Source organism: Vipera ursinii, assembly GCF_947247035.1.
Source record: "Vipera ursinii genome assembly, chromosome: 1".
Lineage (NCBI taxonomy): Eukaryota > Metazoa > Chordata > Lepidosauria > Squamata > Viperidae > Vipera > Vipera ursinii.
The window spans coordinates 128,384,840-128,397,586 of record NC_139512.1 but is presented as its reverse complement, the minus strand read 5'-3'; the positions used below and the strand labels follow the sequence as shown (position 1 = coordinate 128,397,586).

The window sequence follows — 12,747 nt, the reverse complement described above, 5'->3', positions numbered from 1 at the left end:
TGTTGTCACGTTTGAATTGAACATACCCCTAGCCTAATGACTTCTCCAAGAGCTAATTGGAGCCAGGAGTGAGCCAACCTTGACTCCAATCAGTGTGATGATATTGGATGTGTTGCTGACAGCTGTCCTGCCCTTTAAAAACACACACCTGTTTTGGGTTTACTGGTCTCAAGAAGCACTGTCTGATGTGAACCATGCCTCGCAGAAAAGAGCTCTCAGAAGACCTACGATCAAGAATTGTTGACTTGCATGAAGCTGGAAAGGGTTACAAAAGTATCTCCAAAAGCCTTGATGTTCATGTGTCCACGGTAAGACAGACTGTCTACAAATGGAAAAAGTTTAGCACTGTTGCTACTCTCCCTAGGCGTGGTCGTCCTGTAAAAATGACTGCAAGAGCACAGCGCATAATGCTTAATGAGGTAAAGAAGAATCCTAGAGTGTCAGCTAAAGACCTACAGAAATCTCTGGCACATGGTAACATTTTTGTTGACACATCTACAATAAGGAAAACATTAAACAAGAATGGAGTACATGGGAGGACACCACGGAGGAAGCCATTGCTGTCCAAAAAAAATATTGCAGCACGTTTGAAGTTTGCAAAAAAGCACCTGGATATTCCAAAGCACTACTGGCAAAATATACTGTGGACAGATGAAACCAAAATTGAGTTGTTTGGGAAAAACACACAACACTATGTGTGGAGAAAAAAAGGCACAGCACACCAACATCAAAACCTCATCCCCACTGTAAAACATGGCGGAGGGAACATCATGGTTTGGGGCTGCTTTGCTGCCTCAGGGCCTGGACGGATTGTTGTCACTGATGGGAAAATGAATTCCAAAGTTTATCAGGACATTTTGCAGGAAAACATACGATCATCTGTCCGCCAACTGAAGCTCCGCAGAGGATGGGTGATGCAACAGGACAATGACCCAAAGCATACAAGTAATTCAACAAAACAATGGCTTCAACAGAACAGAATACGCCTTCTGGAGTGGCCCAGTCAGAGTCCTGACCTCAACCCGATTGAAATGCTGTGGTATGACCTTAAGAGAGCGATTCACACCAGACATCCCAAGAATATTGCTACACTGAAACAGTTTTGTGAAGAGGAGTGGTCCAAAATTACTCCAGATTGTTGTGCAGGTCTGATCTGCAACTACAGGAAACGTTTGGTTGAGGTTATTGCTGCCAAAGGAGGGTCAACCAGTTATTAAGTCCAAAGGGTCACATACTTTTTCCACCCTGCACTGTGAATGTTTCCATCTTATGTTCAATTCAAACATGACAACAGCTAATATTTGTGTAGTATTTTAAGCAGACTGTGTTTTTCTATTGTTGTGATTTACATGACGTTTAGAGCGCATTTTATGGCCAATTCATGCAAAACTCCACGTAATCCCAAAGGGTTCACATACTTTTTCTTGCAACTGTATATATATTGAATGGTTGAATGGTTAAGACAAAAATTATTTTTAATAAATTGGTGATGTGTTAAGATGAAAATTAGATTTTATTGTTAAATCATAAGAATGATATGTAATGAACAACATAAGTTTTGTAGACAAGAGGATTATTCTTTACTGAAATAGGGAATTGTAGTAAGTTTTTTTCCTGCATATTATAGGCTACTTTAAAGTATTTTTATTGCAATTAGGTAAAACTTAAAAACAGGATTTTGATATGTAATAGTCTAATTATATTGAAAACTTTGTTAATTGACTAGCTAAGAACTAGAACTGTATTAACTTTGACTACGTGAAAACTAAGGGAATCAGAGAGGGAATTTCTATTGATGCAACCTGAACTATTTACAAACAACTTGTTATTTGCTACTTTGGATTACCCAAACACCATATAGCTTCACAAATACATGTATATACCCCAACCTTTACCCTTAACCTTTCCTCTACCCTATTCTAAGTCCCCTTTTCCCTACCTTCTTTGTTAACCCTATAAAACCAATAAAAAATTTTCAAAAAAAGAAGAAAAGAAATAAAAATGAAAGGGGACTGCAAAAAAAAAAAGAATTAAAGAAATTTGCAAACCTTCCATACCAAGAAACCTCAAACCAATGAAATGAACTATGCTATGTAACTACTAGAGTCGGAAATGACTAGCATGCATGTGCGGGGGAACCTTTACCTTTACCTTTACCCAGTGCTTTTTTTGTAAAAGAAAAAGGTGCCGGAACTCACACATGTCATACAACCCGCCTTGCCTACTCTACAAGGTTCCATCCAAAAAAGGTGCCGGAACTCCGTTCTGAGCGTTCTATGAGAAAAAAAGCCCTGCCTTTACCTATGTAACTACTTAGTCTCATAATCATCATGTTGGGGCCTGAATGCTGTAATATGCTCTCTCTTTCTCTCTGTCTCTCTCTCTCTCTCCCTGTCCCGTCTCCCTGTTTCTGTCTCTCTCTCCTTGAAGATAGCCCAAAGCAGAACCCTAAGGGGACAGGAAAAACAACAATGCAGCATCTAAAGTGGAGGTCCTGTTGCTTCTGACATGCAGCTCTCTTCATATCTCCAGGTATTCTTGCTGTCTGCATGCACACAGACATACAAACAATCCTAGCACTATGATAATTTAAACCAGTACAGATGGTCCTCGATTTATGACCACAGTTAAGCCCAAGAGTTATGTTATTAAGTGAGATAGTCAAGTGAGTTTTTCCCTGTTTTTGTTAAGTTAGCAACATGGTTGTTAAGTGAATCTGGCTTCTGCTTGTCAGGTGGTCACAAAAGGTGATCGATCACATGATCCCGGGTCACTGCAACAATGAGAGATATGAAGTAATCGCCAAGCACCCAAATTTTGATCACGTGACCACAGGGATGCTGGAACGGTCATAAGTCATTTTTTCAGTGCCATTGTAACTTCAAACAGTCAGTAATTGGATGGTTGTAAGTTGAGGACTACCTGTATTGCATACAGCAATACTGTAAACACTGGCTCTTCCAATTTCATAAAGGTTCTGAACAAAATTTTTTTAAAGAACTTTATGTGATGAGACTCCAAAGTAGTTTAAATAGGAGTTGGTTCTAAAAAATAGGAGTTCAATGCAAGTAGGCTTACAACGTCAGCTGCCCATTCTGGCATATGGGAAAACTAAGCAACTCTGGCTGCAACATCAGACCAAGGACATAGAAACCTGACTTCCAATCAAACTGTTCCAATAACTGGCTATGGGTTTTGAATAATGTGATGGTCAGTTACACTCTAGTAAAATCTCGGACTTGTTCCGGGATTGCTGAACACGACTTTGGCTTTTCAGTTCATACTTAGAAGTTGCATCGTAAGAGACCCCAGGTCAGGTGGCATTAAAAGGAAATAATAAATACATAAATTATTGCTGCATGTGGTGATATATGCAGGATGGCAGCACATGTGTTTTTTTACATGGGAACTGAATGTCTGATTTGCAGTTTTCCTTGAGAGTGACAGGATATAGTATTAATAGGTTCTTACTGTCACTGCATGCCAGTGTTAGTTTTTAGTGCCAGTTCTTGACAATCCTGTTGCAAAAAATTTACAGTTTATTATCTGGCATGTTACTGAATTTTACAATTATATATTCTTCGGCGCTTTAAACCTTGCTTTCCTGATGTTCCTTTATTGAGTAATGTTTACAGAATTAGGTATTCTTGGTACTTCAGTCTGCAATATCTCATGGAACTCTTATCTGTTATAGCCTTTTATTCATTTATCAATTCATTTATACCAGTGGCCTCAAGCAAGGAAGAAATAATGTTGGGGACTAGATAAGCTTAGCATAGAGTAAAAGCGATTCAATTTACAGATATTTATTTTCCAGGTTCTTTTCATAAACAGAGAATTTTGGATTATACCTACTATTAGACCTCTCCATTTTCTATTTTTTGCTGCTTTTTATGCATTCCAAGTGTTTCATATTTGTGGGGTAGACACTGTGAAATACTGTCTAGATAAAATCTCTCTACCATGCATTTGAATCAATTTCACCGATTTGTGAACTCTGAATTAAACTGCTTTCCACTTGGGGGTAAGATCACTTACCTTATCTTCTTAGAGACAAAATGAAAGAAGATATTCAAAATATAGTTTTCCACACATAGCAATCTATTACTAATGGGAGAGCCAAATTTGCCGTGGCTAATATAGCTGATAGAAATATGAATCCAACAGGACCTATACACATTTTGCCATCTGCGTCTGAGGTTCACTGCAGCTGATTTCAACCTGAAAAGTTAAGTTTTTCATATAGAGCATCACCCACTCCAAAAACTGCTTTATGATTAGAAACACTTGTTACTGTTATTCCTCCTCCCCTTCTTTATGTTGTCCAAAAGGAGCAAAAAGCAACTGCATTTTTCTTCACATCTCACACGGCAATTTCAGTTTGAGTCGATAATGTTAAATGCTTTTTATATGGAAGATGAAGATTGAAAGACAATTTTGTTCTATATCTGGCCTAAAAGGGAAAAAAAAGCTTTTTAAAATATGGTCAAACTAGCATTTTGAACAAATCCTGTACCCTGCTCTCTGCTCTTAGGTTTGTATGTGATTTTTTCCAATTTTCATTTAATTATTTTTAGATCTCAAACAATGTGAGGAGTAGTGAGAGTTCAAGACAAGAGTTTACAATATGTTTGAGGGCAAAATCATGGAAGAAAATATGAGGTTGTCCCAACAGAGTTATGAAATAATCAATTATTTAACCTTTCTGTTGAGATAGAGAATCTTATTTTATTTTAGTAAGTTTGGCATTCATACCAAAGGGCTTTATTTAGCACCCACTTTACATTAACTTTACTTTTACCTGTTAAACTGGGAAAGCAACGTTAGCTTCAAAGAGTTGAAGTGAATTATGTATGAATACTTCACATCCTTTGAGCAACATAAATCATCTTTGTATTTCATCAAGTCCAAAGTCAATTTGTCAAGAGGCATGGGGGTGGAGGCTAGGTAGTAATTATACACTGTTTTATGCTAATATTTACCTGTTAGGAATGCAGAGTTTTTATGTGCTGATATCTTAAAGGCAAGATGAAAGACCTACTTCTTTGTCTTTGGGACAGAGAGGGAAGAAAAACGGCTGAATCAGCACAATTTTTATTTAAAAATCCCTGGTTGGCTGGGATGAGGAAATTAGGATTATATTTGCTTTCAAATATATATGATGTATATATGAGTTGAAAAATCATTGTTTTTTTAAAACTGTTAACACATGCACAAGCACAAACAAACATACGCACGCACAGCTTGCTCGTTCATAGTAGCCATGTGGTAATTCCAGATTATTTGATTATTTATTAATAATCAATATATATTAATTAGGGATGCGGTGGCTCAGTGGGTTAGGATGCTGAGCTTGCCGATCAGAAGGTCGGCAGTTTGGCGGGTCAAATCCCGAGTGCCGCGTAACAGAGTGAGCGCCTGTTACTCGTCCCAACTTCTGCCAACCTAGCAGTTCGAAAGCATGTAAAAATGCAAGTAGAAAAATAAAGACCACTACAGTGGGAAGTTAACAGCGTTCCGTGCGCCTTTGGCATCTAGTCATGCTGGCCACATGACCACGGAGATGTCCTTGGACAAACGCTGGCTCTTCGGCTTTGGAATGGAGATGAGCACCGGCCCCTAGAGTTGGAAACGACTAGCACGCATGTGTGGGGGAACCTTTACCTTTACCTTTTTATATATTAATTATTGCAAGGCCTTTATGTTTTTCAGAAATGAAGGAATATAGAGAGGTCTTTGAGCTGAATAAATGAAACTAACATCAGCCTCCATTGCATTCCCCCACCCATCCACCCAGAGAATGATAAACCCTAGCTAGAGTTAAATCCTTGCCGGTTTCTCTTTCACTGTAGTTCACTAGTTGGGGACAAAATTCCCAAATTTGCCCTGCAGAGGATTCACGGTGAAAATGTTTTCCATTGCACAATGAACAAACTATGGTTTAAAATGCTGGCTTTGCACTACATTAAATTCAGCTGATGTTTTTGTTTATTTGATTTAGGTACTGCCTGTCTCCAGTTTGACTCTGGGCAGCTCAGGATATAATATATAAAGGGAAAATGAATATACAATCATATAGGAAATATTAAACAAGATGGCATATCCAAGTCAACCATACCAAAATATATCACACAGCCAGAAAGGGGCTCTAACCACACTAACTGGGGAGAACTCCAGATCTTCAATGGCCTCTGGCATGCTATCTGGGTGGGAATCTCCCTGCATCTCAGAAAGTTAACTTTCTGAGTCCCAAAAGAGGACACTGTTTAATTGGAAGGACCTGAAGTGAGAGTACATTTAGCTATTTTTCAATTCTGCATAAACAAAGAGGACTCCAGGAACAGGATATACTATGCCACTCAAAAATCCATTTTTTCAATTTTGTGAACTTAGTGTTTTATTTTGCTATTAGTTTTATTTTCTGTCTCAAGGCGAATTCAAAACAATCCTCCTCCCATTTCTCCCCACAGAAACAACTGGATTAACTGGTCCAATGTCGCTCAGTGTGTTTCTATGACTCAGGGTGGACTTGATCCTGGCTGTCTCCATTGTCAATCCAGCTCCAACTAGACTGGATTACAATCCAAGGAAGTAGAAAAACTAGAGCTAAATTTGAAAGAAAATTCTTAAAACAAAACTGCATTACATGGTTTAGTTTTACATTTTTCTAAAAGATGAGACAATCCTGCCATTATATCCTTAGGAAAGAAATATATGTTCTTTACTAAATCTTTTACTTTATTCTAATGAACATTATAGGTGTAGAAGCTTGTATACAGTATGGTGTTAATTTACTACAGATAGCAATCATGTTTTATTTATAGACAAAGAAGATCAATCTTCATTCTCCTTAAAAGAATAAGGTGGGTTATTTTTTGCAAATGGAACATCTTCCCCTTCCAATATAGATTTAGAATGAATGTGAATTTCCATATAAATAGTTTTGGGGGATGTTATATTTATTAAAAAATACTAAATATTTATGAACACATATATAGTGTCTTGGGATTCATTTTCAACATAACTAGATCACAATATATCATGGGTGGTTCACAAACAATTTTGCTTATTAATACAGGACTACATGAATTAAACAAGAATATTTATTCCTTTTTGCAAAGTGAAAAGATTTTTTACGCAGAGGCACTGTGACTTGAATGAGGAACTGCTCTTAAACTGGAGGGAGAGAGACAGAAACTATTTCAATTCAGAATAGTTTTGATGAGCATGAATAACTTGACTCAAATGCATTTTGGCCATCCTGAATATTGTTATTTTAAAACTTTAAACTTTAAGGAGTCCAAAATGCAGAAGGCTTTCAATTCTGAAAATCTTGTTATTTAGAAACTATTTGACTGAAAACTTTTTAAGCAAGAACTAAAGATTTGCAATAAAGCAAATTCTGCCATAACAGGCCAATTCCATGGCATCTCGGTCAACATTCTGACAGTGAAAAGGCAACAACATAATGATACAGCAAGACCTCTGACAACACAATGACAAACTTTCTCAGACTTTCACATCATAATACTGTGTTATTGCAGAGCTACCGTAGCTGTCAACCTCTTGAAAATGTTTCTTGGTCAAAATTGCATCTAAGTTCAAAAGACATTGGCATAGGGAATCAGAGCTAGCAAGCAGCATTGAGATAAGGGTGGTGGTGGTAAAGGCCATCCAAACATTTCTCAAAACAAAACAAGTAAATATGAAATAATTATTTTAAAGATACACAAAGGAGCTTTTAAATGACTTACTTAGCTTTTCTTTAATATGAACCAACAATACATATAAATATCAAGAAGTGTTTGGTAAACAGCCACTTGACTCGTCACCAGACAATTAAGCAAGAAGCTACTAAATGTTGAAACGCAAGGAGCTCTTTTTTAAATGACTAATATTGACTGCATTTACCTGAAAGAAAAACAACCCTGAATTTAAGAGGATTTCCCAAAAGGAAGAGTGGCAAGGTAATGCTGACAAAAATACTCTGTAAAGCCATTTCCTCACCTTGCCAACTCTAGCAAAATAACAACCTTGGAAATTCTCTTTTCCTATGCAATAAATGTATGCATGGGATATTTGTGCGCCCTTGTGTGCAAATAAACTAACATATGTATCTGCCAAACACGTATTCCCCAAAAGGAAAATTTTACTACAGATTACATGACTGCCTCTTTGTAGTAAGGATCCTGGGAGAAGGTATTTCTATTTTAAAGACAGATGCTACATTTAGGTCCTATGTGCACCAAAGAACTTTTTGGAATGCAATCTAAATGCATCACATAAGTCCTAGGACTCATCTGCATAACCTGCTCATCTCAGTATGTGAACTTGTCAATTCCTGAATAAGGGAATGCATACTGTAGTTCTCAGTCTGCCTCTTGCCTACTGATGATCTTTTTGTTGTTGTTGCATAATCAAAATGAATGTTTTCTAATCTCTCTGGGAACAAATGGCACTGGGCCATCTGGCTGCTGGACTTCATTTCTTCCAGTCAATGCCTCCACTCCAGGCTAGTAGGTGCTCTGCTAGCTCTTCCCTCCAGACACTTATTGCTTCCCTCCATTTTATCCTGGGCTGCTAGATTAGTGAAACAGTACATTTTTTAAACTAGTCCACTAATAGATACTTTTCTTTTACTTTTTATTTTCTTTTACATCACTACCATGAAGATCACTTAAAAGGTTATGGTAGGACTCTTCTAATTTGGCTGCTACAGCTACAATTGACAGCAAAATGCTTAAAATGATTATTAAATCTTTAAAGGGGCATTTCTCTCTCAGCTAGTTCAATGTGCTAACCAATGCTATAATCTATTTTTCATCATCTGTACTCCATGCCACATACATTTATAGATTTTCAGAAGCCTAATTATGAAGTTTTCCTTCTTGTTAAGATAAAAACAGACATTTTAAAATCAATACTCCCAGTATGCTAATGGCAAAACTTTTTGAAGCTAACAAATGTTCCTAAAGTTTAATGCTTGTAGTAGACAAGCTCAGTAGGTATTTATAATCCAAGAAGTTCAGGGTGATAAGTATGCCAAAATATTTTCCTTTATTGCCAGCTGTTCTCCCAAGCTAGGAATCATCAGGCAGCCAGGAAGCAAATTATAATGCTATACACAAATCCACCACTAAATGTCATTCAAAGTCCATTTTCCACTTAAAATAAAGGATTGATTTCTTCTTGGGAGCCTTTCCCAAGAAATTTAGTTGAAAAATAGTAAAGAAAGGATCAATATTCTTTACCAAACATGCTGTTTATGATGTATTAAGTAGTGCTTTTTTCTCCTTTGGCTGTCAGCAGCTAATGACCAGCCACAGGAATGTAGCTGGACCTTCCCCTGCCAGTTTGGAGGGCTTTCCTTGGATCGAACGGAAAGACTGCCATCAATTCATGATCAACAAGGCACCCCTCCTCTTCATCGCCTCTTTGGGGCAATTTTAGGCCCTTTTCAGGGCCCACAGCAGTGCAAAATCGGGTGTGGAAGGCAGAGCCCTGCCTTCCTGCATCCCATCTCATTGCGATGCAAACCAGAAGCCTCTTGTGCACTATTCTTTAAAAGACCTTATTAAGATCACAAATCTCATTCCAAAATATTAAGTTTTAAAATTAAGTGGATTTCCAAAAGCAAAGTAACAGAAAAACATAAAATACAGGTAGTCTTTGACTTACAATAGTTCACTTAGTGACCTTTCAAAGTTACAACAGCACTGAAAAAAGTGACTTATGACCATTTTTCACACTTATGACTATTGCAGCATCCCCATGTCATGTGATTTACATTCAGATGCTTGACAAGTGGCTCACATTTATGACGGTGGCAGTGTCCCGGAGTCATGTGATCCCCTTTTGCAACATTCTGACAAGTAAAATCAATGGGGAAACCAGATTCACTTAACAACTGTGTTAATAATTTAACAACTGCAGTGATTTACTTAACAAATGTGGCAAGAAAAGTTGTAAAATGGGGCAAAACGCACTTATAAAATTTCTAACTTAACAGCATAAATATTGGGCTCAATTATGGTCATGACCTGAGGACTACCTGTACATCCATACTGCAAATCTCTTCTATTAATCAATCTGTTTTTTAACCACTTAACATCAAATTCATTCTGAAAATTTATTGGTACTCAATTTATGATTTCACAGAACTAGATTTTATGAAAATAGATAAAACAAGCCAAGGGAAGGCATGCTTAATTTAACCTGTAAAATGAATTATCTTAAAATTTTCATTTTACAAAAAATACAGCAAAAGTAAAATTAAAAAGTAAATTAAAATTAAAAAGTAAAAAGATGCATACCGGCATCTTGGGATATTCAGAATATTCCATCTCTTTCTATGGGGGGTAAGTTATTACCCCCCGTAGATAGGGCTCGCAAGTTGGGAGTCCTCCTAGATTCACAGCTTTCTTTAGAAGACCATATAGTAATTGTGACTAGGGGGGCCTTCGCCCAGGTTCGCCTGGTGCGCCAGTTGCGGCCCTATCTAGACTGGGATGCCTTGCGTACGGTCACTCATGCGCTCGTGACCTCTCGTTTAGACTACTGCAACGCTCTCTACATGGGGCTGCCCTTGAGGACCACTCGGAGGCTCCAACTGGTACAGAATGCAGCCGCGAGAGTTGTGTTGGGAGTTTCCTGATACTCCCATGTTACACCTCTGTTCCGCGAGGTGCATTGGCTCCCAGTTGTCTTCCGGGTGAGATTCAAGGTGCTTTTAATGACCTACAAAGCCCTACATGGCAAGGATCCGGAATACCTTAGGGAGCACCTGCGGCCGGCATCAACTTCCCTCCGCCCAGTGCGCTCCCACAGAGAGGGCCTCCTCAGGGTGCCACCGGTCAAAGAATGTCGACTGGTGGCCCCCAGGGGGAGGGCGTTCTCTGTGGGCACGCCGGATTTGTGGAACCGTCTTCCGGTTGAGCTCCGGATGGCGCCCGACCTTCGCTCCTTCCGGCGCGATCTAAAGACCTACTTGTTCGAACAAGCCGGCCTGGCCTGATGGGTGATGGGTTTGGGTTTTACTGTTGTTTAATGTATTTTAACTTATTGCTGTAGTTTTTGGGCATCTTGTTTAATCTCTTTTAATATTTGTATTCTTGTTTTTTAACACGTATTGCCCTGTTCACCGCCCTGAGTCCTTCGGGAGAAGGGCGGTATACAAATAAAATTAATAATAATAATAATAATAAATCACATTTTGTACTCACTTCCTAAACCTTGTGCTATCCACATATGTTGGACTGCCATTCCAGAATTTTTAGGTACTAAATTGGGGAGATAGCTAATAAGTGAAAACAAAAGGATTTATTTCCTTTGTTTTCTATTCTAAATAATCTCAGAACTCTTTAAATCTATTCCATGATTCCTTTTCAACTGATTCACAATATTCAAGGTAGACTTAACTTATATTGAAATTCCAAACTATCGAGGCTATATGTGCAAGGTTAGCTATGTAGCTATAATTGCTAGAAAACATAATCTGCATTGTAGTTATATGGCAGCTCAATCACTGTTTGCATCATCTATCATTTGCAACTGCTTGTAATTCATTTCAAATTCATTTTATTTTGTATTTACAGTATGTATCTGTTACTTATTTTACATAATGTAACAGGAAGAAAAACAATTCCCAAATACCTTGCTTTTAACACAGGAACAAGAGTGGTATTTTTACCGTTTCACTATTCACTTGACAGTATGGGTATACCCTTGGTTAAATGAGAAATCTTTGTTAGACTTAAGTACACAGGGATCATAATTTTCACAATGCAACAATGTAACATACACAGGTAGTCCTGAAGTTATGACAGCAATTGGGACCAGAATTTCCAAGCAATGGGGTCATAAAATGTGACATCATGTGACCTCTATGCTTTCCAATGGCAATCCTAGCAGTCCCCATTGCTGATATTAAATGAATCCCACTGGTCATTAGGTAAGGGCCCAACCCAATCCAGACCATTCCCGTATTGCTCCCTCCCAGCACTAAGGTAAATGCTTCCTTTTTAACCTGTCTATTTCCTGCCTTGTTTGCCCTTTTGGTTACCCTACACTCCACTGTCTCTGCGGGCACTGTGCTCTGCCAGCGCTGCTAACCCCAATGGATCTTCATCCTCTTTTTCCTCCCTCAAGTGACTAGGTGTGCAGGCCTGGCCTTTCATGAGACAGTAGCTGGCCACTTTTAAAACTATCATTCTGCCACTTAATAATTGGGGATCTTTATCATGTATTCTTTATTGTAGTTTCCTAGTGATAAGATAAATCATTAGTTTTCTTACCATTTCCTTGTTTCTTGGTTGGATACAGGTATGCATCTTAGGCCAGCCCCTACCACCATGAGGAAGGATGTTAGCAACACAGTTTCCCTAAGGCCTGCAGGGGGAAAAATAGGCAGTGCTTTAGTAAAACATGGCAATCTTGGCAAATATCAATTCAGGAACTGGAAAGTTCAAATTAATCAAAGACAATGCTGTTAATAAAATCCCAAAGATTTAAGATAATAAAAACAGAGTGTTTCATCATAATTAAGGCCAAAATATTGCTGGACCCTTCTTTCACTGTTGCCAAGCAAGAAGGCATGAGGGAAATAGTTTCATACTCTTGTTATCTCCAGCAACTGGTGGTTAGAGACTTATTGTTTCCAGTTCCGAAAGTATTATCAACATGTTTATTAGCCACATTGAGCTTCCATCTGCTATATATTGTGTCTACTTTCCTTTTAAAGCAGTGAAG

The 12,747-nt window shown here is 38.2% G+C and overlaps 1 protein-coding gene across 1 annotated transcript in view; it reads right to left on the bottom strand.

The window, feature by feature from the left end:
- The window catches only part of SLC49A4 (solute carrier family 49 member 4), a 106,975-nt gene that overhangs the window by 66,561 nt on the left and 27,667 nt on the right, over positions 1 to 12,747 (bottom strand). Inside the window, exon 2 of the mRNA XM_083349873.1 lies at positions 12,294 to 12,387. Coding sequence (XP_083205999.1) covers positions 12,294 to 12,387 — 94 coding nt within the window. The remainder of the gene's footprint in view (positions 1 to 12,293; positions 12,388 to 12,747) is intronic.